This window comes from Etheostoma cragini, chromosome 23, assembly GCF_013103735.1.
Source record: "Etheostoma cragini isolate CJK2018 chromosome 23, CSU_Ecrag_1.0, whole genome shotgun sequence".
Lineage (NCBI taxonomy): Eukaryota > Metazoa > Chordata > Actinopteri > Perciformes > Percidae > Etheostoma > Etheostoma cragini.
The window spans coordinates 10,247,793-10,273,747 of NC_048429.1; the positions used below are offsets into that span (position 1 = coordinate 10,247,793).

Genomic DNA, 25,955 nt, shown 5'->3' on the forward strand with positions numbered 1-25,955 from the left:
GAGAGAGAGAGAGAGAGAGAGAGAGAGAGAGAGAGAGAGAGAGAGAGGTTGGAGAAGCAGCCAGTCACTCGTCCCTCACTCCAGGCTCTAAGTTTATAGGCAGCCAGGCAGATTTTCTTGGCTTAGACACAGCGCTCATGACAGGATTAGGAGCCGGGGACGCAGGACCAACCGGAGATCTGCAGGTCCTATTGGACGAGCCCGGGCCAGATTCTCTTCCTGCAACGGTAGGACTGAGCCTTCATATTGTAACAAAGTGTTTATCTACAAAAGATTATTCAGCTGAAAGCAGCAGCAAACCCTCAATTCCCTCCCTGATACAGAAGTGAATATGCAAGAGGATTTGTTTTGGCAAGTACTGTTTGGCACCACAGTTTAGTTCTTTGTGACTACATATGATTCACTGAAGGCTTAAACACCACATCATATTATTCTAATATTCATGTGCAAGGGATATTAGGTTCAGAGTATGTAATATAATCAACCATAGGATTATTTCTTCATTGAAGGTTTTACAAGAAGTGTGACTTCCCTCTTGTTCTTGTTTCTTAGACATTATAGGCATTCTGTATGCATAGACAAAGAACGAATACAACTTGGTCATGTTGAGAGCTCACTTAGTGTTTAATTGTATGTAATTTGAGATAAGTTGCAGCAAATGCAGCAACTCTACTCAAATGATGAAATTGCAATGTGCAGATATCAATGGACAAACCCTCCAAACAAGCAAGGGATAATTGTATTAATTAGACGTAGGTTGCACCTTGTTCCAGCTGAGTGTTTGAGGATTTGCTGAATAAAGCTGTCTTTGTGTACTACAAAGCTCTAATTTGGAGTTGTCCAAGTTCATGGAGGGCCAATGTACCCTGACGCAAGCCTGCAGCAAAGATAACATTTAAATGGCAATGTTACATGCTTCCTTGCGGCTTTTGTTATGTAACTGGCCGGTGATTGCATGCACCGGCCATAACACAAATGCACTCACACTGCTGTGATTTGCCCATTAGTTCAACGTGAAGCTCCACATACAGAGTAAAACTAAGCACCACTTATGCCAAAATGTGGGGTTAATTTACCCACTTGGACCCTCTTTGTACTGTAAGAAGCTCTGGAAAGTCATGCCCACAAAATGACTCATGGTCATTGAATACATAGCCAACTCTTTATCCTGTTAAAATGTGTTAGCTGTGATTCAAGAGATTTATCAGACAGCTCTTTTTTAACAGATTTAAGAAATTACGGGTAAGATTACAAAAGAGGCAGCCAGAAGTGCTGCAGAACTTCCTGCACAGTTTGCGTTTATGCTTTCAGTTTTTTTTGTGTCTGTATGCATGTGGGTGCAGCTGTATGTACATCTGCACATGGATTTACATGCCCCTGTGTGAGTTTGAGTAAAATTCTAGCCTCATGCAGCACACAGCACAGCAACGTGTGGTTTCCCTCTGGAATCCTGCAACACAAAAAGGGGAAGAGAAAACGCTTGACTTGCATTTTACTCTGATAACACAGTGTGAGAGCCCCTTTTATTTAAATTTCTGCTGTTTCAGCTTGCCGCAGTTAAGTTTAAGTGGAACCTTTTGTAGTAAGAGGAGAGAGAGAGTAAGAGGGAGAGTTATGCATAAAGTGTGAGCGTGTGTCGTTCCTGCTGCACGTGTGCTTAAGGTGCAGATGTGCCTGGCGCCAATACAGAGCAATGGACATAGCTTGTTGGGAGGGAAGACGTGGGTGTGTCTGTGTGTGTGTGTGTGTGTGTTTGTGTGTTTGTGTGTGTGTGTGTGTGTGTGTATGTGTTTGTGTGTGTGTGTGTGTGTGCATGTGTTTGTGTGTGCAAGCATGTGTGTGTGAGCTCTGTTGAATATTCCATGACAGTTTTTGAACTCCCTCATTCGGATGAAGCTGTTTGCAAGACGGAAAAGTATAGAAAAATGAAAACATTATGTGATATGAAATATAACATAACAAAAAAATAAATGTAGTTCATCTGTCCCAGAATTTATAAATCTCAAACGTTTCGGCCCCAAGGTAATATTTCGTAGTTAGCAGTTTCAGAACATGATAAGAAACAGCCAAGGAGGGGGAGACCACACTGATGCCTGCACAATGTCAGCTGAATGTGGACCAGTTGTCACAAACACACACACACACACACACACACACACACACACACACACACACACACACACACACACACACACACACACACACACACACACACAGGCTGCTTGATCTCAGAAACATGCATGCATGGGTCAGTGACCTTTGTTGAGGGTTCTAGTTGCCGTTTTCTTGCTTTAGAGAAGGGGAGAACATGGTTTTCTCTGTGTAAGTAACACACACAAAGGCACAAATTTGGACTATCTTAACCAGAAAGTTTCTCCTTCTGATGTTTGTTTTCGTGAGTTCACCACTTCTGACCTTGACTGAAAAAGTGCCATTTTCTGTCTGTAAACTTTACACCCCTCTTGACTCTCCTCCTTTTCTGCAGAAATGAACGTGTCTGGTTTCAATTAGGCTCTCAGGGATGTGTGAGGGTTTCTCTCGGTCTCTTGCTCTCTCTACGTGCAAAGTCTATGTCTGTCTGTGTCCCTGTCTCGTCCTCTTGTTTGGGATTCAGGTCCTGTGGTTAGACCTTTTTTTTTCTTTCTCTTCTCTTTACATTCCCATAGTCTGCACAGTAATTATTTCCTTGTGTTCCTCTATGTCTCTTTGTCAAAGCTGGATGGCGGGTCTGTTACATAGTAACAAGCCACAGACCTTTTGGCACATGTGCAATCCACACATAAAGGAAATACAACCCAAAGGAAACAAAGTACTGTCAGCTTGCTGGTAGGTTTGTTCTCATGGGAAAACCCCCTCAACCTTCTTGCTCCTTGTTACCCTCCATCTCTGTGTCACTGATTCTTTCTGTAATTAACAGCATGGATGACCCACTGACTGACTTTCTGCTTGCTCCCGCGTTTTCAGCTGAATTTTTGACATATTTCTGTGAGTAGCAAAGGAGAAAAGGCTCATTCTTGTTTTTGGAGCCTCCCCTGCTTTTTCTCGCTTTCTCTCTGTAACACAGTGGCCACTTGTGTTTGTGAACAGTTTCCTCTGGAGATCTGAGCTCTTTCCCTCCCCAGTGGCCAGTCCACTGTTATTGGAGCATGGAGAGCCTCTACAGGCGGCCAGTGCAGGTAGACATAGTGCAGACGTGAGGCTTTGTGGGTGAGAGGCTGTGACATTGTGTTTTCAAAGGTGGAGTAAGATGTTTTTTTGCAGTTTTTATAACTTGCTTATTGCTCAGCCTGAAACCTGGACTGGAATTTGATTCCATGTGCTTACACAGAAATCGACACAACAGCTAAGAAAAAAGACAACAAAGCTATATAAATAAAGGTAAAGACTAGACAGGAATCTAGACAAATCTAAAAGGATTTTGTGCTTTGACCCATGTGAGTAAATCTAAGGTCTCCTGTTCTGCTAATGTGTACTTTTGGCTTTTGCTCCAGTTGGATAGGATTTAATAAAAAAATCTTGGCTTAACAGAAACACAACGGTGTCCCCTGAAATCAAACAAATCCCTCTCCCTTTGCCCGGGGGAGTTTTCCATAAGCTGACATGTTATTTTATGTTCCATGCAAGTTCAGCTTCTGACATCAATCTGATCTTTAGGACTTTCCTTCTGGTTTCAGGTTCTTTTCAGTCTGAAACATTGTGTTTTTAAATATGTGTGCTTCCTCTATCTTTATTTCTTTTAAGGTCAGATAGTGTCTCTTCTCTCACGGCCTCATCCTGATGTAGGTGGGTTGTGATGTTGTTAGAGGTCAACCTGTCGTGTTTTGTCTGGTCTGCTGAGGCCAAATGACCAATTTGAGCTTGCAGACATAAACAGACATAGCACGTGTCAACATGTGTCTCTTTTGTGTGTTACTGCCTTTCTTTACCTACATCTGCATAAATGTACAGTTCAAATAGAAAGTTATATGTTTTCAGTTGTGTGTGTGTGTGTGTGTGTGTATACGTGTGTGTGTGTGTGTGTGTGTGTGTGTGTGCCATGTATAGTTCCCCCCCCCCACATCATTAACACTCATTTGCGCTCTGACTTTTGGTTATTTGAAAGAGTGCTGTAACTTCCTCTCACCACTGAAGTCCTGCCAAACTACCATTTCAAATTATACTTTGCACTTCATTATGCAACACTACCCTGTTTTATATGTACATAAGGTAGGCGGTGTGCTCCTGTAACTTAACCATTGACATTTGTATCTTAACCTTCACATAGTAAGAGCAGCTACCCTCGTCAAATGACAAAATTAGGTGAAGAGTGCAAGAATCTGAATGAAAGAGGAGTTTAAGTTCCAGATAAAAGTACCCATAAAAGCTAAGAAGCTGGTACAGCATGGAGACACATGATGTTCAGCTGGAGATGAGTTATACTGTAGGTCTAGACTCCCTGCACACTGCTGACCAAAACAAATTCCACAAAGAGAAACACCACGGACTTAAACATTTCTTCAGTGGTTTGTTTTGATTGAAAGCACACTTGTGCTGAGTACTTGCTGTCCCTTACTTGTCTAAAAGGATGACTCGCAAATTGTTTTGGTTTGAAAAGCCATTGGAAAGCTTTAACACAAATAACGATTATTCCATTTGCTCAGCAGCTTCAGACACAATGATAGGGCTGCTCATATATACGCTGGAAACTGAATCTCTACCACAACTGATGACATAATCACCCTCTCATTGTTACAGGTGCATTTATCACATATCTAGTTTACTGGCACTGCTGTGTGAGTGTGGTCTCCCTGTGAAGCCCACCTAATGTGGTTATCTTGAAAATTGAGCCAGCAATGTTAACAAAACATAAAATGTCTAATAATTACCACCCAGTATGAAAACCAAACAACACACTGTTAACAGAGTGACCCGTGAGGCTTTTAACTTTTAGGCAGGACCTTTACTAAAACTGTGAACAGACAGATAAAACTGTCAGCCAAATGCGTCACTACATAAAGTGCTGACGGCTAGAATATGATTGATGACATCATTCATTTGATGTACAGAAGTAACCCACTTTTTCAGTCTGGTTGGTCTGTTTCATTTGGATTTCAGACAATGAAAAGAACATTTGTCAAGTGCACCTTCTCACATAAAGCTCAAGAAAAAGGCCTACCTAAGCATTCCCTTAAGACTTTTGAATGATGAAACTAGATTGGTGAACATGTAAAAATGTCAGATAGTATTGGAAGCTATTTTCTGTGTAGCTTACCGCATTGAAAATGACAAAAATTGCCAGGCAAGCAGCTCTGTGAGACTACGAGCAACTGTAAAGCTGTGCCTTTAGCTAAATGCCAACGTTTACACATGCACACAGAGGAAAAACAGAGCAGCTACCATCTTTTCTTTTTTTCAAAAGGGCCTCAGATTCTTCTTACAGGCTTCAATTTCCATTGTCCAAAATAAGAGACATACTGCTACCATATTTCATGTCCAGACCAAACTTTCTTTTGGTTCAGTACAGATGGCAATGGCAGCAAAAAACAGTCTGCATGGTGTTTAGAGTAATACCACTGAGGACGTAGCTGAAACTCTGAGGGCTTTCTGCTTGATGTTTACAGACAGAGGGAGATAATACTAGACTGGAAGGGCTAATTCGAGCTGGTATGGGCACGAGGTGAACCGCAGGGATGGGTGTTTGGCCTGAGAGGGCTTTTTATAGTCCCAGATGGAATGTGTCTTGGACATAATAGGCCATAACCGTGGCTTTAGTTTCCTAAGCAGAGCTGGACTTTTCTGGATAAACAGCTGGTAACCCCCCTCCCCCAACTGCCAGTGTCTGCACTGGCCACTTTTTATAAAAGAAATCTTCCTTTAAATTGCACATTCAAAACATCTTCATCTTTAGTTCTTTTGTATTGTTTGATTTTCCTTACATTTGTACTGTTTAGAATGTATTACTGTGTGTATGTATTACTTACTACGAAAGATAAGTTGAGAGAAAATGTTAAAATTATTTTTGGTTTCATCAGCTTGTTTCAAATGTAAAAAAAATACAACATCCCTACACTGTACTGAAGTGTGTTTGCTCTGAGCTAAACCTGTTATTCTTGCAGTGTTTGTGACATGTTTTTTACCCACTGAGCTGCACAGGACCACTTGCATCGCAGTGTTGTACGTACACAAATTGGGCCAGACCAAATGACTTAACAGAAAGCAGTAACACAGAGAGAGAGAAAGAGAGAGAGACAATGTGTATGTATCCACTCAAGACACTTTTCCATGCTTTCCATGTCTAGTCTGATGTTTGGACTGGCCAAAGTATTGCCTTGTGTTGAAACATGTCCCTCATCAGCTGCACAATCATGCAACACAGACATAAGAATATGTCATAGGAACAGATTCAGTTCCTGTTGGGTTTGGAGTTACAGCTCACTAGAAGTGTATTATTGCATGTGACGGCTGCAGTGAAGGAAATCCAACTTTCATGTTTGCTTCATTTGAGGCGAGTGATAGTTGGCAAGCTGAAGAGAGCTCAATGGACTGAAAAGTGCCGACCCCGGTAAATTATCAGCTGTTTCTGTCTGTAGCTAGCTAACATGCCCAGTCTGTTATTCACAATGGAACGACACCATCTGCATTGACGGGCTTGTTCCACTGTGTGAAAGACTGGAAGATTGTAATTAGTGTATTGCGGTTTGCCACAGTTGGACAGTCTGTGTGTGTGTGTGTGTGTGTGTGTGTGTGTGTGTGTGTGTGTGTGAGTCGGTGTACGCTGCGTAGGCAGACCTGTAGACTTTGCTTTTTTGCCTCTACTTACACAAAGGACCCGTGAATGACTTTTTTTAACCATAAAAAACACACACACGCAAACACACACACACACACACACATAATTCACCTAGTCAGCAGGCAGGGAGTCCAAAATGAGTTGATATGTGCCAAAAAAAAAATACTAATATTAATCACTATTAAGTCAAAAATATTAATATCTCCAGTCTTGGAGTTTTCACATTTCCCAGTTTGGCATTACAGATGGTGAGACAGCAAGGCTGCAAGGAAGAGAGACAAAATACACAGGGCAGTAAGTCAAAGAGTAGTTTTTTGAGAAATGCGCTTACTTGCTTTCTGGTGGAGAGAAAAGATTGATAGCAATCTTTTATTCGTCTGTTAAATATGAAGCTACTGCCAGCAGCTGATTGACTTGGCTTATCATAAAGACTGGAAACTGGGACAGCTGGCCTGGCTCTGTTGAACAAGAACACAATATATCTACCAGCCCCTCTAATTAATGATAATAATGATAATAATGTATACTTTACATGTCCCGCAAGGGGAAATTACAATTTACACTCTGTTAACTGTTGTTATTACACACATTACACACAGGCGCGAGATGTTGTCACCGTCCCGCGTGTGCCGTTTTATTTCCCCGTTGTTGCGTCCCCCAGAGCAGCCCAGTGTCATGGCATTTTGAAAATTGTGACCTGTACACAAAATAAACAACATTAACTTGACCTGTACACAAACCAATAAATCAAAATAACTTGACCATTTCATGAACTGGCATGACTCCTGGTTGGAAAAAAGAGTTGGAGAGAGACTGTTTAGCTGAAGGTAGAACACATTCATGGCTTTAACACCATTTTACCATAACCACATTTTAAACTATAACAAGTTAACAAAACAAAACAAAAGTTTCCTCTCGTTCTCCACTAATTATTTCAACATGTGCAGTGTTACCATTTTAAATGACAGCATGTCTGGTCATGCCACTCAGACATATCCATTTGGTTGTATTTGTGAATACAATTTTGCTTCTCTTCACTTATGTACTTCTAAAAATCTCTCCGTCAGAATATATAACTGTCTCTTGTCTCTGTTCAGCTTTTGGTTTTCCACCAATTTCCCAATCTGCTTTTTTTGTTTGACATTTACGTTTGCCTTTCCCAGTGTGAGAACTTAGAAATGTTCATACTTTTTGTCCCACAATTATAATTACACACACTTCTAAAATTCTGAACATTGTGACATTTTGTTACATGTGCACTGTGGCTTTATCCCCTGTGATACACTTGTCTGATCACGTTCTTTGCAACTTTGTATCTGTATCAGCGCTTGTAAGCTAGCTAGTAGCTTGGTTGTGAGCACATTTTGTAAATAAGAAACTGTCTGAAAGAATTTACGTGACTTTGTGCCTTTGAAGAAACATTTCAACTTCAACTTGAGCTACTTTTTGGCAAATTGCTACAGAGCTTACAGACATATACCCAACATTTTCAACTTAAAACACCTCCCTTTGCTTTGTGTTGCTGGCCAGTCTAGCATTGCCTGCTTACCCAATGGACCTTGGGTGGTGATTGACTTTAACCCCAATGAAAAATAAACCAACGTTTGCTTTGTGTCCCAATGCTTTCATTGAACATTTTTTAGAATTGGGCAACAGGACATGTACATTAACATACATCAGCAGCAGTTTGAATTCATGGTCAATGGATTTTGTAGGAGAATAAATGCACCTTTATGGAACCTTGTACCTCTGTCTTATCAATTTTTAAGCCCTCAAAGAGATGCAAATACTGAACCTCTAGAACCTCTCTAAACCCTGTTTTTCTCTTCATACACAGCTGTGACCGGCCTCCCCGTGTCCTGTCATACCAATCCTCCAATAACAGTCTTCCAAGGTTGACCTGATTACCGAAAGGCCTCCCTTCCTCTCCCCTCCCATCATGCATCTCCTCACTCCCCTTCTTTTTTTGCTGCTCCTCCGGTCAGCTGAACTCCGGAGAGGCCCTCGGTCGGGGGCTGTGGAGAGGGGCACCAGGGGCCATGTACGGGGCAGAGGCAGGGCCAGAGTGATGAGACGTCAAACTCAGGAGTGTAAGGAGTACATGGAGGCAGGAGAGAAGTACCTGGACTGCCAGGACAGGCAGCTGACCACCGTGAGGCAGGACTGGCCTAAAGATATTCACCACCTGCTGTTGGCAAGAAATAAGATTCAGGTACACACAGACAATGTCCACTTGCACTGTGCAACTATAAAAAGAGCCAAGATATGTAAATTGACTGTAGCAGGTGGTCTTAGACAGTGGTTACCAAAACCTGTCACCTGCCAAGAACCCCTAAACTGACACAAGTTAGACTATTGACTTTGTCCCAGGGTCCTGCATCTGATAGGACTTTTAGATGTTATTGTACGGAAAGCATATTGAGTAGGAAGGGAAAGAATAATGTGGGACTTCATTTTTAGCTGAATCTTTGTCCCTGTTGTATTTTGTATAGAATTACGAAACAAAAAATATGTAATAATAAAAACTGCAATTCAAGTATAAAAGCTTAAGCCTTAAAGTTGGAATATTTCTCTATGTTTATATTAACAATGGGTAAAATGACTACGTCTAATGTGAAAGGTGTTGCTTGTAGTGACTTATACACAGAGAAATATCGTCTGACTCCCTCAACCCAACTTTTTAGTGAATTTGAGCTCAATGTTTGGTTTTTACACCTCAGTGATAGATATTGATGGAGTACTTATCCGCCTTGAGTTGCTAGTCTCTGGACTCGTGACTCAACTTGGACTTGCACGGTGATGACTTGGATTTGGACTTGGACGCAAGCATTCATGAATCAGGACTCGGAAATTGCATGAAGTTTCTGTCTACTTCCATGTGTAATTGGTAGAGATGGAGTGCCAGGACTCTGACTCAAGTTGCTATTCTCTGGAATCAAGACTTAACTTGGACTCAAACTCAGGTAACGGTGACTCGGACTTGGACTTGTACACTGGGGACTTGAGACGTGACTCGGACTCCGTTGGTAACTTGAGTACAACACTGGTGTATTTTAAGACCTTGCTTGTGAACTTATTTAACAGCTATGGAGCTATGATATATTCTCGGACATGGAAAGTAAAAGCTCTGTAGGCATTTGCTTGAGACAGACATCATTTTAAGTGAGCTGAGTTATATATATTTATGAACCAACAGTTTTCATGCCCCCCACCCCTTAGGTTTTGAGGGACAACATGTTTTCCCAGTTCACCCAGCTGAAGAGCCTGGACCTCCAGCAGAACGATATCTCCATGGTGGAGGACGGGGCATTCAGCGGCCTCTCCCAGCTCACCACACTGCTCCTCCAGCACAACGGACTGAAAACTGCCACCGAGGAGGTCCTGCTCCCTATGCCACGCCTCACCTACCTCCGTCTTTATGACAACCCCTGGAGCTGCCACTGCCCATTGGACAGCCTGGTCAGGACCCTTCAGGTGCCTAGCAACCGCAACCTAGGCAACTATGGCAAGTGTGCGGAGCCCCAGTCGCTGAGGGGCCAGAAGCTCAGGAAGCTGAATGTGGACTCATTGTGTGCGACCCACGAACCAGTGGCGGGCGGAGAAGGTGGACAGCCTCCGCCAATCAAAGAAAAACCAGAGGCCCCGTCCATGTGCCACACCTACATGTTCCCAAAACCTCTGCTGGACTGCAGCAACAAAGGTGAGACTGTCAAGTTCTGTTTTTCTGTAATCTTTAAGTCTGATGTCAAGTTTACAATCATAATCAGATAAACATCATATAACATGTACTGTTCGATTGCAGCCAAACCCATGTGCAATCAACCAGTGTTGCCGTGTGGTTAGCTGAAGATTCTCTTCTTACATGTGATGAAAAAGAATAATGTTCATGGCAAACGTATCAATAACAACAATTAGACTGCTCTGGCAGAGTAGAATCTTGTATAAAAGGTACATTTGTCAGGTCTGCTCAGCACTCTCCGTGCAGTCGTGTCTACTTTTGCAGTGAAATTGGGCACAATAATTGGTTTAGGTTACAATGAAGCCGAGTAAGCAGAGGTGGATTTGTTTTATTAGGGCTGTGGGCTGGTCGTAGTCTGTTCTTTCAAATGAACAGCTGTTTCATAGACATTACGATTATTGAGTAATCAGAAAATCTTGTAAGGCTTCAAGTAATCTGTTTGTGTCTAAACTACCAGCCAACCGAACCCATCAGCGTCTGGTGAGGAGCTACTGGCAGCTGGTGTGGTTTTGAAGTGTGTGATGCTGGGCGCCCATATGTGGAGGTTTGCTCCTCGGCGCAGAGGGCCTGGGTTTGGCTCCAATTTGTGGCCCTTTGCTGCATGTCATTCCTCCCTCTCTCTCCGCTTTTGTGTCTTCGGCTGTCCTATCAATTGAAGGCCTAAAATGCCCCAAAAATAATAATAATAAAAATAAAAAAAGAAGTGTGTGATGCTGCGACTGTTCGTTCAAAACAACAACGGCGGACACGATAGATAATTCATCCAATCCCTTGCCAGGTATTTTTTCCAAACACAGCATGTGTATTGTAATCTAATTAGAGTCATGCATTTATTAACTTTCCGCAGATTTGTGTTACAAGACATTTTAGAAGGCAGTAATTGCCACCAGCATCTCAACAGATTTGTGTTTTCAGTTTTAACACTGAGTCAGCATAGCTAGAAAGTGGCAGAAAATATGGAAATAGGCAGGCATCAGAAGGGATAGGGAGGGCTTCTGGCAGCTCTTCCAGTTTTCACATCTGGTTCTCTCTCTGCATAAAAATGTCACTATGAGGCTGCTATCATAAAGGGTTATACATAATAATGTGTCTATGTTGCTTTTCAAAGACAGACTTGAGGCAAGAATCTTCTGAATTTGTGCAGCCAGATCAGTTTTTATCACTTTTATGTGGGCTCTTTTTTTCTTAGTTGCCTTCTCATATTCTCCCTTTTATCTGTTTTCTCTCTGTCTTCTTCTGCTTCCTCTGATGCCCTAATAGCATCCCCTGTCAACACATTGAAATGAAAGATTGTCTGTGTTTCAGACCAAGTGGGCCCCCAGATTTAAATGAGCAATTGAATGCATTTATAAATGGAGAGGTTAAGCCTTTCACAGAAAGAACTAGAAAAACCACACAATGCAACGTCTGTGTTGTGTAAATGCACGAGGAAGCTTTTTTTTTCTGCAGTAAAATTATAAATCACTCCTTTATCTGAACCACTATAAGGTTCCTCTGTTTTTAATGCTTGATAATAACTATCCACATCCTGCCTCCTAAACCATGGCCCACCATGAAAGTGATATGTGATGTGTGTTTGTTGTTTAATACACTACAGCTGTTATGCGTGACATTCAATACGTGGTTTCTGTACTTTTAATTTGCAAAGACGCACACATAGTTGCACTGTAGGCTGATAAGGTTTGCAGTATTTTCATTTAGTTGTTTTCACTGCCCTGCATTCCAGCACAATGGTTTCACTAGTTTTATTAGCATTGGTTGTATTGGCTGTCAATCATTGTAAAATCCAATCACATGTGGATTGTATCATTAGGCAAGGCAAGGCAGCTTTATTTGTATAGCCCATTTCAGCAACAGGGCAATTCAAAATTACATAAAACATTAAAGGGCAGTTTAAAACGATTAAGAAATTAAAAACAGATAAAATACGAGAATTTAAGTTACAGTTCAGTATAAGAAATTAAACATTAAAGAACAGTTAAAAAAAACTAAAAATATAAAGGGAGATAAAATATGAGATTTTAGGCTGCTAGTATGGGCCAATGTATGAGCCGTTGCTCAATAAACGTAATCCACCCGCAATTCTTGCCATACCCAGAACGGGCCGGTCCCACCGGTCTTACACTTATGAGTGGATGTATTGCTGTTACCTCCACTCATAAAAGTTTTTATAACTTTAAAGCATCACACCTTTAAAATATACGCTCTCGCGGCACAACAATTGAAAGCTTGGCCTCTCATGATCAATTGAGCCCACACACAAAGCATAAGATGATTTATAGCCGTTACACAACTGTAATAAAGTTTAGTGTCTAGACTCGAGTGTGCATTCACACCTTTTTCCTTGTGCCACAGCGGTGACATTTCCTCAAAAAACTTTTTTCATACCTCACCAACAATCCAAGGAAATGGAATATCCAAGCCATTTTCTTAAAAACAAGCTGTTCGCCTCACAAGCTTGAAGTTTCTAGACAAAATTTCAATGGTAAAAGGTTTTCATTTCCGGACTTTGAATCGCGCCCCCCTTCTGGTCCGTGTAACGCATATCATTTCAATTTTCAAAGCACAAACGGACATTTGGAAAAACAGAAAAAAAATGTTCAAATATCCAATTCTTCACTTTTTTTCTGCAAAACAAATTAAAAAATGTAGAAAATTACAAAACTGCATCTGAGCTCCAATTATTCAATACTGTAATGATATTTTCTCCCTCGTTCCACCTATTTACCAACGATTGGTTGACTATCATCATAGGTGTGTCTGATGTGTTCAGGCGGGCATTCAAGAAGACTCAGGGCAGTCATATTGACGCTAGATAACTACGAGAATATACTTTGCAATCTTGTTGAGAATTTAGGTTATACTTGTGGACGAGTGCAATACTTCTTACAGATGAACTTTGGACTGAACGGGGGGGGGGGGCAGACAACATAGACAGGCTCATGTGCGTCAGTTTGGTTTGAAATGTACATTTCCAGAAGTGCTGGATACAATGACTCATTCATGTTTTATGAAGAAGAAATCCTTACATCAGGCATTCTTAAACTCAGAACTTGAAAAAGCTTAACATGGTTTAGCCTAATGTGCCTAAACAATGATCAGTGATTACCAACTTTATTTCTCATATTGCTCCTCATACCTACTGAAAACTGTCAAAAAATCCAACACTAAGTTCTATTATTATAGATGTCATCTGACATTAAGCAATTCTGCTTCGAATTGTGACAGGCTTGATTATGCAAGACTTGGAAGGGACACATCAACTTGCCTGGCTGCTGTGCTCGAGTGTGTGTGTGTGTGTGTGTGTGGGGGGGGGGGGGGGGGGGGGGGGGGGGGGGGGGGGGGGGGGGGGGGGGGGGGGGGGGGGGGGGGGGGGGGGGCATAGCTATGCGGAACGAGGGAGAGAATATCATTGCTGAATTGAATAATTGGAGCCCAGGCGCAATTTTGTAATTTTCTAAATTTCTGATCCTCTGAATAAAACAGAAAGTTGGAGATCTAATTTTTTAATCAATGTATTCTCTGAGGTCTACATACCTTGTATGAGCCAGTCTGTTCACTGGAGCCTAGGAAACAAATCATATCTATGAAGGGATGTCAGACCCACGTGTAGGAGATCGACATTTGCATGGACCTGTTAAATTTCCATGCTATGAGACCCTCCCACGTTTTTAGCCAATAACAAGACGACTCCATAGAGACCAAACTTTACAGTAATATTTTACCCTGTGATGACTGTAGCTGTGTCAAAGCAAAAACAGGGCCTTATTTATTGCATTTCACACCCTGACCAATTTCAATATGTTTATGTGTATAGTTATTTCAAGTATGTGTGTGATTGATGTCGGTGTGTTTTTGTGTTTGAGAAGTTTTGTGTTTTGCACTTTTTGGGCTTTTTTCTTTGAACTTTTTAAATGGAAAAAAAACAAAAACTCACAGACATATCTGTAGAAAGGTTTTGGAGTCTTTTGGTTTCTGGATTTTTTCTGTAGTAAGCTGACACATGTGGCTATTGTCTTGTGTTGTCTGTATCTCACCCTGTGTGCACAGCAGTGTATTTTAGTAATTTTACAGATGCATGACTTGGACAAAAAAAAAACTTTGTACCTTTGTGCCTTTGTAACTCTGTGTCAGTAGGGCCTAGCATCACCCTTGTAACAAAAACTTGAATGTTACCTTTCCAAAAATATCAGCCACAACCCAGAGTGTCAAAGTATATGGGAGTTATGCCAATTTTAACTTGGACAAAAAAGCATGTAATTTCAGTCATTTCTTTAACTTTCTTTATGTGCTTATTTAGATTGTCATACAGTTTTAACATCGCGTCTTCAGTCTAGAGAATTAACAATTATTTAAAGAAAGGAAACATCAAAAAGAATGGTCTTCAGCCTTGATTTACACATTGTGTTTTCTCCTCCCTTTTTTCTGTTCAACAATCTGAGCACTATTTATGCTTTACATTTACATTGACTACAAAACATGTTCACTACTGCTCATTTTCTTCTTCTTTGCCTTTCTTGTCAAACTACTAACATAACTGTCAATTACTGGAATAACGTGATACCATTGTCAGGAAGGAAACTAACAGTTGTTCACATGCTCACACATGTAATGAGGGATCTTGTGCATGTGCACACCACAAACAAAAAGGGCCCATTTCTAAAAACATTGTTCCATAATGCTGCGGTCTCCAGAGGGTACCTTTCATTTATTTATTGTTATTAGGAATATGCATTATTAGATTTTAACACAGGCTACAAGACATGGAATCAAATTTGCTGTAAATATAGGCCTTCTAGTCCAGCCTTGCACAGCTTTCAATGTAATTGCAAGACGCTTTAAAAGGGAATTAGCTGCAGTTAGAACTTAACCCACACGGAAAAATTGACAAATGTCATCCGAATGACTGTGGTCTATGGAAGCACTGAAAGGGCAATGTAAAAAACTAATGTTTTTCAGACATCCCATCTGCCAAAACCAAAGTTCAAAACCTGTACAACTTAAACTTAGGAACTACTATTCATGGCCAAAACCTAAAGTTCAACTTTCACTTCTAAATTTGGTTGTTTTAAGAAAGCCGTGCCTAAGTTCTTACTGCATGATACAAAGGAAATTGAAAGTTCAGCCAAAAGCAGCATAAACAAAAGATTTTACCTTAGTTAACAACACATATCTACTGTTTAACATACTGTAATGGACCTGTATAACTAAAATTTTACCCTATACATAAGAGATAGTATCACCTAAGTAGGAGATATTGTTCATGGACAGCGGAATGCCCCCAAAAAACTTTTCCCCTTGCCTTTCAGGGCTGCCGTAGTGGTCAAAAAGAAGAAGTTGTTGAAGCCAAAGAAGTTACACCTAAGTGAAAACAAACTGTGAAAAGGGGGAACGTGAGGGTATGGGGATGGAACAAACATGGTTTTATTTCACATGGGACTGGAAAGCAAGTGGGGGGCAAGAATTAGAAAATCCATGGCAGAGTAGAAACATATCTGTTTCCAAACCATTTATTTTCCCATCATCTCTCTCTCTCTTACTAACTTCCTGTGTCTCCATGCTTTCCTCTCTGAGGCTTTTTCTCTGAGGTGAACCACAGCAGATTTCAGGCTCCACCTCATTCTCATGCTACACAGAGTGGTTAGAGTTAACATGGGAGTTTTGTGTTTCTTAAAGAAAGGATGTTGACTTGAGAGTTACACTATGGTGTAACTCTATATGGTGTATATGGTTATATAAAAATGTGCCTTCATATAAATTCTGTTTAAACCTCTTGTGCACAGTGGCCACTATAATCTCCCTAAATAGCATATACCCTGGATTAAAATTGAAGTTGTACTGAAGCTAATTTAAACACTATACCTCTAATATTTTGAAATGCAGTTTTGACTAAATATTTCCAGAGTTTTTAGAATGTACACAGCAATTTAATGTAAACCAATAAAATGTTTGGAGGTAAATTTGTAAGCTATATTTCTACTACATGGCACATGACATTTTATTTATTTTGAAGGGACCATGTATTAAATATTAATATGAATATGAATATTAAACACAAATGTTACCATTTGATGTAAAAGAGTTAGCTTAGCTCATAGAGTTAACTCAGCTCATGGACTAGGGTGACCAGACGTCCCCAGTTTCTGGGTAAAGTCCCCAGTTTTGATGACCTGTCCCCGGCTGGCTATGTCCCCGGTTTTCACTGTAACTGACAGACCCAAAATTGGAATGAAAGAAAGACAACACTGACCAAATGTAGCTAATAGTCGCTCAAGACAGCCAGAGCCAGCGCTGCCAAGAGCTCATAGATGTTTTCGAAGCCGTATTTTACGATGCTAAAATTACTTATTATTAACATGGAGTCTGGTGGGTTAAGCAAACGCAATTTCGGGGACTTTTATGTTTTATCTTTAACAGAAAGGTCGACCTCCTTAGAAATCTTTTCCATAATGTTGTCAGACAACAATAATCTGAGCCTGTCGGTAGCAAAACCTGCACTTTTATGAATGTAAATACAAGCTGGACAATTGTCCCATTAACTTCCATTGTAGCTTTTTTCTCTGCTGCCGACTGCAGCGATCTGGTTTAATACTGCATCAATTTCAAAGGAGAATATTTCCTCAATAGTTTTTATTGTATACGATACTTGGTGATCTGTTGCAGAAACAAGCCTGGGGGGCTCAGCCCCTAATGAGAACAGCTCGGTCAAGTGTCCCCGTTTTAAGTTTTACAAAAATTTAAACATGACGTTTTTTGGAGGTACACACGCTTGTGAGCTGAAAATGTCCCCGGATTTTGTCTGAGAAATATGGGCACCTTATCATAGACATCTGACCGTTCTCTTAATACATCCATGCATTTGTCAGTGCTGGTTAGCTAACAGGCTGTATGCCATTCCAGTGAGAAATGGCAGCTATAGGAGCGATGATACCACTAGAGTAGACTCCACAAAGGTAACTAGCCGGAGAAAATTAGCTTTAAGCTAACTTAAATTAAAACAGAACTAACTTTAGCATAAAGAAAGTAACACTAACATAAAAAAAGGTAACATTAGCATTCAAAAACTAATGTTAGCATAACACAAAATATGGTAGCATAAAAAGTTACATTGCCATTAACAAAGTAACGTTAGCATTCAAAAGTAATGTTAGCATAAAAGAACAAGGTGCTGGTGTATCAGATTATTACCAGACCAGCTTTTCATATTGGTCTCCCTTCGAAATCATTGTTGTTTGGGTTATTCTATACATATCTCATGACGTTGCTCAAACACCCATCTACAGGGTGGTGTTGATTGTTTTGGCCTAATTCTATGCTCTTCACGACTGTGCTCATGAGGTCAAGAAATCATTGGTTTCCGAAGTGACATAAATCCTCAAAATAATCATCAGACCATTTGAGTAGGCAGCAGTTAAGTGACTCATGTGGTCAGTTGGTTGCTTCCCACTTACACAAACGCTCACACACATATTATGTCAGGGTCTCCCTGGATTTCCATGGAAGCAAGCGGGCAGTTAGTCAGCAGAAAACAATAATCTTCCAACTTGTCAATTAGACAAAGAGGCAAAGAGCATGAATGAGAAAGAGGACCGTATCAAACTTCACTCTTTAATAACAGCAGGATCAAGCTGCAGACACTGCCTGGTGCCAAGAAGCTTTCCTGCAGTAGTTTGAAGGTCCTAGAAACACTGGGAATTTTAAAGCTGTTATCAAACTCAACGGATGTTCAACTTCTGTGGTTCAGAGTTTCCCAAAGACATTTTTCACAAGAAGGTGAAAGGGTTACTGATACATTATGAGAGCAGACCATGGGATAAAAATTACTACTAAACTGTTATGATATTGTAGTAAGTTGGCAGTTACCTCCAATATTTAATGCCTAAAAATTGGATTGATGTACTTTGGATGCGAATTGTTTTATTGTGTTTTGATTATTTTCTTTATTTTTTCATTCCCATGTAATTGTTGTCATTATGTCATGGAGAAAAAGAAACATTTGTACTCGGCCCACGATTTGCAGAAAAAAAGGGTAGTTCAGAGTTTTTACATGTGTGTAACTCTATTAACAAAGACGTAACTTCTTGTATAATCATAGATTATAACAGTCACTTAAAGCCTTCTATGGCTTCAGAGGGAGCTGCATGAAGTCTGATACATTTCCTCAAGTGATGTCACTTGAGTCAGCATCGGTTGGTGCTGAAAACTACAAATGCTAGGTTTGGACATGTAATACTGAAGAAAAGTAAAAGTAGCATTAATGTACACCCATTTGGTCTGACATGGAAACGTATTCTGCAATTCTACATTCTGTTTATTCTGTTGTCACTGTGAGATAAAGCATTAAAGTAATAAACTTAACATGACTTAAACCCTCAAGATCATTGTAAGGTGGGACACGACTGTTAGCAATCTGGTTGTTGTAATAGTGATATTTCCTATAAACAGAGTTGAAAGCATGTTTGAAAAATGCTTCACTTCTGCATCTATATATTTTGTCGGAATGGTGACAGAGAGTTAGAGTAGTGTGTTACATGAAGCCCAAATATAACAGCATGCAAGATCCAGAGCCTAGAAGCAAAGGTGGAAATTATAGGGAGAGCTGACAGGTTATTGCATCACATATGTTAAATGTCATTGATTGGAAATATCCCATATTTTGCTTAAATCTTTGGTGCGTAACTTTTTGATATTAATGAACGTCCGTCCAAATGAGTTGCCACAAAGCTAATTAATAATTAATATTCAGCTCTACAAAACTCTCTCTGGATTTCTCAGTATGGCTCAGTATGTTCCGAAGATTGTGTCGTCCCAGGACTTTCCAATGCACAAGGTCGAGTGAAGACAATTAATGTTGACTCTATGTTTTACCTTCTTTTCAAATTAACACCATCATGTTAGACACATAACTGTACTGCTATATATATCCTTTGCTTTCATTATAGCTCCATGCAGTTAAGCAGTTGAGGTGCAAGTGACTTCTCATTAAAGAAGTTCAAAGGTAATATAATATATTATACATTCACTGCAAACTAATGCTACCATGCAAACTAGTACCTAAAACCATCAAACAAAACACAAATAATTATTTCCCCTGTCAGGTGTGTGTCTAAACCACAAACATTTCTTGCTCCACACACAGTTGACCCTGGCGTAATCATGCCAGCACTGTGTAAAATTTACTGCTTCCTTTTCTACTGTCTAAACAGTATAAAACATGTTGAACCACCTGCTCCTATATATATATATACGCCTACTTTTTTCTCTACACCACGTCTCTACATCAGCACTGCTAACCCACACTCTCTGTAGAAGGATATCAGATGTCCAGATTAATGTTCTGAACTTTTTTTAAATTGTGGAAATGGGTTTGCTTTGTTCAAACTATGCAAATACTGCTGCAATGGGTTACCCATGTGTTATTCTAATGCACGGGCCTACATGGCAAATGACTGACTAAATTACACCAGAAAGTAAATCAAAGCGGGCACTTTGACATAAAGCAGGTGCTATAGTTAAATACATTGTGACATCACTCAGAAATGTAATAAAGGTCCAAAGTACATTTATAGCAGAGGTGTCATCAGGCGAAACACACAGAGTGTTTCTCAGGTAGTAGCAAATCACAAACAATTATTTTTTCGACAGTCAAGTCCATAAGGGACAGATGTTCAAATGTGCACCAACATAATGACTTCAGCAGATTCTGTAAAAAAAAACAGTTATGAATGAAAGCCTTTTGCTTTTCCTGAAATGTTCTCCCCTCCTTCTTTTTGTGTGTTTATTCCATCGGGAGTGCACTCTAAGGAGGCACAGATGTTAAAGTAGGAAAGAGCCAAACACTTTACATTAAAGATTTGCGCTTTGAAAAATCCCAAGCCCTGCCATGAAGGTTCCTGATAAAATGTTGGACTTCCTGAACACAAATTTTGCTCCAGGAAGCAACGATAGAAAAATGGAATGGATAAGCAACATAGCAAATCAAGATAATGAATAGATAATCTTTCCATCTTTGGCTCAGCTTTAAGAAAACAGGTCCTACTGATCACAGGCACCACTTAGCCTATTGTCACTACTGATTACGTAGTATAGGAGATTTTCCCCATTCACTGTAAAAACACAGAAGACCACAGATGTATCTCTCTAGGACAGAGATGATCTGTTTTTGACTCTAAAGGTTGTCGTGTGATTTCTCACAAGCCTGCGAATTTGAGTCTGATGTAAGAATGCCAGCATTCTTTCAACTTTTTCCTAATCTTGGAAAAAGTTGCAGACACATGTACACCTAATGCAGAATGGGATTCCCTTTAGACCTCAAACTCTCACTGTGGAGGACTGATAACTTGTGGAAGAGTCTCCAAAGTCTGTTTTCTGTAAATGTTTCTGCCTGCTGCACACTTCTCGGCCATCACTGCATCACATCATTGAACAATTATTACATTTCCTTACTTCACTGGCTACATCTGTGTGCATGCTGTATATGTATGTCCTGTGTGTGATTATATTTCCTTAGAGTCAGTGATGATTTATGGCAACATGCCTCCACGATAACTAACTGCAACATCTGTGGCAGTAAAGTGCATAAAGACTGCGGCATCTGTTCTATAAAAGCGAACAAAGGATACTTCTGAGCAAACTATGCTGTCCATGTAAATAAATACATGCAGGAAACTAGTCCAAATGCATGTACGCAGGAAAGGCACAACCACACACTATATCATACACAATCTCTCGTTTTTTTTTTAAAACACAAAATATACAAAATAAAAGTGATTTCACAGAAAAATAAGCATATATTGATTATATCTCCATCAGTATTCAATGCCTAAACACACTCGTTTCCTGCCATCTGCAACCTCTTAGCAAACTGCATCAAAAACAATCACCCATGTTCATTTTGATCATACAGGTTGCTGGGGCAACCTACTCAGTTTTAAACAGAGCTGCATCATGATTGGCACGGCAGATGTGACTTGCAATAAATACAATTTGCATATTTTTCCAGACTGACAGGTGAAACAAATCTAATCTCTGTGGGAAGAAACTATAAATCCATAAAAATGCCTTTTGTTAGAGAGGATCTGGTATCAAAATGGGAATACGTGGCTATCACTGTTTCATACATTTGAGTCTTCAAAGACCCTCTTCCAAGGTTAGAAAATATGTTTTTGTAAGGCTGAAAACATTGGAAACACTCATTCCAGGCAAAAAAAAATCGAAATAATGTAATACATGCTGTCACACTAGCCTCCATCTTGGAAAGGTTAAACGTTGAATACAACCCACACAACATCTTGAAAACGTATACATTTGCAGACTAAATACATTTCCAGCTCTTCTGCTGATTCTGGAGTGTTGCACTTTGTATTCTGATTTCAATTATTGTGCACATCTGCCTCAGTGCTGTATACCTATCAGCAGGGATACAGGAATGGACCTTTATTTGTTGTGCTAAAGTTTATGTAAATTCTTGCAGTGTATCATTCTCACCATTAAAAGTCTTTACAAAACCCCACTCTGTTGTTCCAGACACCTTTTCACAGTTAAAGAACTAATGTTTCTTTGCAGATTTGAATGACATCCCGTCTGACCTGCCATCCGACATAGTGAAGATGGATCTGTCCTGGAACACCATCAAACATCTCAGGCCCAAACAGTTCCTGCTGTCCAAAGACCTCAAAATGCTCAACCTTAGCAGCAACAGCCTACATCGTATAGACACAGGTAACAACCCCCGCCTCCACACACACACACACACACACACACACACACACACACACACACACACACACACACACACACACACACACACACACACACACACACACACACACCTGGCCACTTCAATGCTATATGCAATGGCCACATAGATCCTCTCTGATTGGCAGGCAGGTGTTCATTAAAATTACATAACAGTGTCAACAGACAGTTTCAAAAGTTAAACTACTCTCTCAACAGTTCTTTTGCATCTGCTAAATTACCCGTTAACAATTACTGATGAAAGCAACCTACCCATGGGTAAAACTTGGCCCTTTTAACAACACAAATAACCAAATATGCGACTCTCATTACTAGCTAGAGATCAAAGAAAGGTTTTGGAAACACAAGATGATTTAGTGTTCAAAAGATTAATTATACTGAAGTAGATTATCTGCTCTGAATAATGATTCTGCCTCAGCAGAATTAGCAAAAGTGTGGACTCATTACCCTCTCCATGCTAATGATGTTTGGGCTCATGTCTTCCGGCCCAGGGAAATCCTTTATCAAAACCTGGTTGTTTTCATGATTACCCTGTAACACATGTAAGCAACCTACTGCAGCTTGGCCCAGTGTGTCCAAGACTATTTAGAAACTAAAAAGAATTTCTGTGTAATTCTGAGAACTTGTGACACATGGTCTTCATCATGGTTGCTCTTTCTAATCATGTAAATTTGAACTTGTTTAGAATCCCTTTCTCTTGCCTTTTCATTTATGTTTCTTCCTTCACGTGAAAAGCAAACAAACAAAAGGCTCTGGCACACTGGGGCTATTAGTAAGAGATTATTTGTATTGGTCTTGCGTTGTTGGTTTTGGCAGACGTTTGTTCCAGAACGCTGTGGTCTGCAAAGATAGACAAAACCACAATTTTAACAGTTAGAGGAGAGTACAGTATATTTGAAGGTCCATTTAGTACACTTTCCTATAGCTAATAACTTGATAATGTGTGGACACACCCATCTTGAACTCCGAACTCATCAGAAGATCAGCCTAGAGTTGGGACAAGCCTGGGGGGTAAATCCCTAATTTATCACCTCAGCTAAAGTTGGACAAGGGTTATGTTTTCATGCAATTCTGTTGGTTTCTTTGTTAGCTCAAAGACTGTGAATGCATTTGCACTAAAGCTGGAAAAAATGATGACAGAGTCTAAGCATTAGCCTCAGCAATCCTGGGGGGAGTGCTGGTTAAAATACTTGGAGATTAGTATGTTATATTATATAGAGCTCTTCGGTTGCTTTTTTCCATGACAAAATGTTGACAGCAGTCTTAAAGGATGGTGGGTTTTGAAACGAAGAACAGATGGAACAAAAAAATCGTTGTGGAAGTGACACGTCACACCAACTAGCTAAGGGAGGTGTGGTCATTAAGGAATTTGTTTTCATGGCCAGAGGGTTGCAAGAAGTCGCAAGAATATAAGCAAGCATCCTCTCATGCCAAGAGTATCTGATGGAACCTGCAAACTGAATATAATTCACAAAGAATATTGCTTCAGTTTATTTCGGTTCCTGGGAAAATACCTTGGAAGTAGAGCACACTTGGCTTCCTGTGGCCATAGTAGCTCAAAAAGGCAAATGCAGAGCAGCCCTATCGGGAGATTCATGAATCTCATGAGTCGAGAGAAAACAGGGGCCTCCTCCATCCCTCTTCCTCCCTCTTCTAAAGTTTCCTCTATCTATGCCATCTTTATGGTTGAATAATGAGACTGCAGTGACAGTAACCTATGTTACAGAGATTTCAGAAGTCTTACATTATAGTCCCCAGCATCCGATTTTATTTTTTATTTTCATGCCTCCGTCACAATGACATCTTTATCCTCACCATATTTTTCTACCTTAATGTGTTCCACACTCTCCTACTTCTCTTCTTCCTCCTTCCATTTTCTTCCCCTCTTCTCTTCCGCACTGTTAAGATCAAAGCAAGGCCCAAGGCTTGTGGACAGCGTGAAACAATCCTCACAGTCCCATTACACAGACTATCAACGTCCGGATGTCCAAAGTCAACATGACAGCTAGAAAGCAAACAGCTCGAAGTAATTATCATTGTCTTAACATCAAAACTTGACAATTCACATCAAGTGGTCTTGGGTTTACCTGTTTAATCCACTTGAATAATTTTTATTTATTTCAATATGCCAATGCAGTCGCCCAATAATCTTTAAATTAATTAAGTGTGTAATTTTTAACATAGTTTAGAAGACAAAATACATATAAAGAAACATATCCTGTGACCATGATCTGCTGCTGTCCTGACCCTGAAACGACAAAACACATTTGCCAGGCGGACAGAAAAACACTATTTTAAGGGTAATACTAATGTTGCTCTGGGTCTGCAGCATGTGTAAATACGCAGCTGTAAGTAAAGCTGTAAACCTTTTTTTTTATTCATGCAGCAGTATGAGATGCAATCTTATTATGATCCCCTTTTCTTCCTCACCCAGGTGCATTTGCAGGCCAGCTGTACCTCCGTGAGCTTGACCTGTCCAACAACAGCCTCCATTACTTCCAGTACGGCGTACTTGAGGACCTCTACTTCTTACGGAAGCTCTCGCTGGACAACAACCCCTGGATCTGCGACTACAACATCCACTACCTGATCTACTGGCTCAAGCACCACCCTGGCGTCTTCTACACTGGCCTGATCTGCTCCGAGCCACAGGAGTTCAGGGGCTGGCGCGTCGAGGATTATGTCAAGACCTACAATGGGGAATGTCCCATTGATAAACAAACTGGAGGGATGGATACAGGACAGGGAGGACAAGGGGGGACGGACAATGAGGCACTGGATGGGGTGGTGGATATGGGTGATGGGCAGGGTGAGCGTTTGCCTCGGCCCCTGACAGAGAAGAAGCCCAACACGTTTGAGATCATCAGGCTGAGTTAGAATGGAGGAGGATCAGCAGACTGGTGTGGTTTAGTATAGAGGTCAAAGGAGTGGGGAGAGGCTGAAGAATGGATTAATAAAGGTAGACTCAGTGATTTGATGTCCATATTAAAAATGTGGTCTGTATAAAAGTACAATTTTGGGACAAAATTGCTTGTCTTTTTAGTAATCAACATTTTCCACCTGTGGGTAACTAACTTTTGGGACATTTCCGGAAAAGATTATTAATTTGAATTTCATATTGTTTGGAGCTGTTTTGGAGCTTTTGATTTTTCTTCTTGCAACCCACATCTCCTTGAATTTCCCAATTAATGAACTGCAGGTGCTCTTATTTTTTTCTGTTACAGCCAGTTTGGTATTGAGTTCAGGATATAAGTAGTTTTGGTCTTTTTGTATTAATAAATGTACAACTTTGTCTACCTGTTTTCTAGAAATAAATTGGTTTTATTTTCTCTGAAGATTTATTTAGACAGACATGGTGAAAGGCCAAAATGTGGGTGGGGACACTGAACTTGTTGACCCAACCCTAACTGCCACCATTTAACCACCATATATGATGAGAAGGGGATGTATTGCATCATACAGCAACTCACAGTTTTAAGGAGGTCTTACAATTTCCAGATAAAAGGCCTGAAATCAAACCTTAACAGTGATATTTGACATCGGAATCGAGTAGCTTCCTCATTTTACTGAAAGGGTCACATATCATTATTCAAATGATTTAACATGCCGTCAATGACCAAATTTGGGTGGCCGGGTTAGCTCAGTTGGTGGAGCGGGCGCACATACTGTGTATAGCGGTTCACTCCTTGA

The 25,955-nt window shown here is 40.3% G+C and overlaps 1 protein-coding gene across 2 annotated transcripts; it reads left to right on the forward strand.

Annotated features, from left to right (window-relative positions):
- Nucleotides 1–25,592, forward strand: lrrc17 (leucine rich repeat containing 17). 2 transcript variants are annotated; one of them, XM_034862954.1, is made up of 5 exons: nt 1–227; nt 8,607–8,981; nt 9,989–10,469; nt 22,074–22,229; nt 24,700–25,592. In XM_034862954.1, exons 2-5 carry the CDS (start codon nt 8,709–8,711, stop codon nt 25,140–25,142), a joined length of 1,353 nt encoding a protein of 450 aa, XP_034718845.1. In that variant the 5' UTR covers nt 1–227; nt 8,607–8,708; the 3' UTR covers nt 25,143–25,592. The 2 variants fall into 2 exon arrangements, with proteins under 2 accessions (XP_034718845.1, XP_034718844.1); XM_034862953.1 differs by having other exon boundaries at nt 14–222; nt 8,602–8,981.
- Nucleotides 25,593–25,955: the final 363 nt, after the last annotated feature.

Coding starts and splice junctions, on each gene's coding strand:
- lrrc17 (XM_034862954.1), top strand. CDS start 8,709: ATGCATCTCCTCACTCCCCTTCTTTTTTTGCTGCTCCTCCGGTCAGCT. Junction 10,470..22,073: donor GCTGGACTGCAGCAACAAAG/GTGAGACTGTCA, acceptor GTTTCTTTGCAG/ATTTGAATGACATCCCGTCT. Junction 22,230..24,699: donor CCTACATCGTATAGACACAG/GTAACAACCCCC, acceptor TTCCTCACCCAG/GTGCATTTGCAGGCCAGCTG.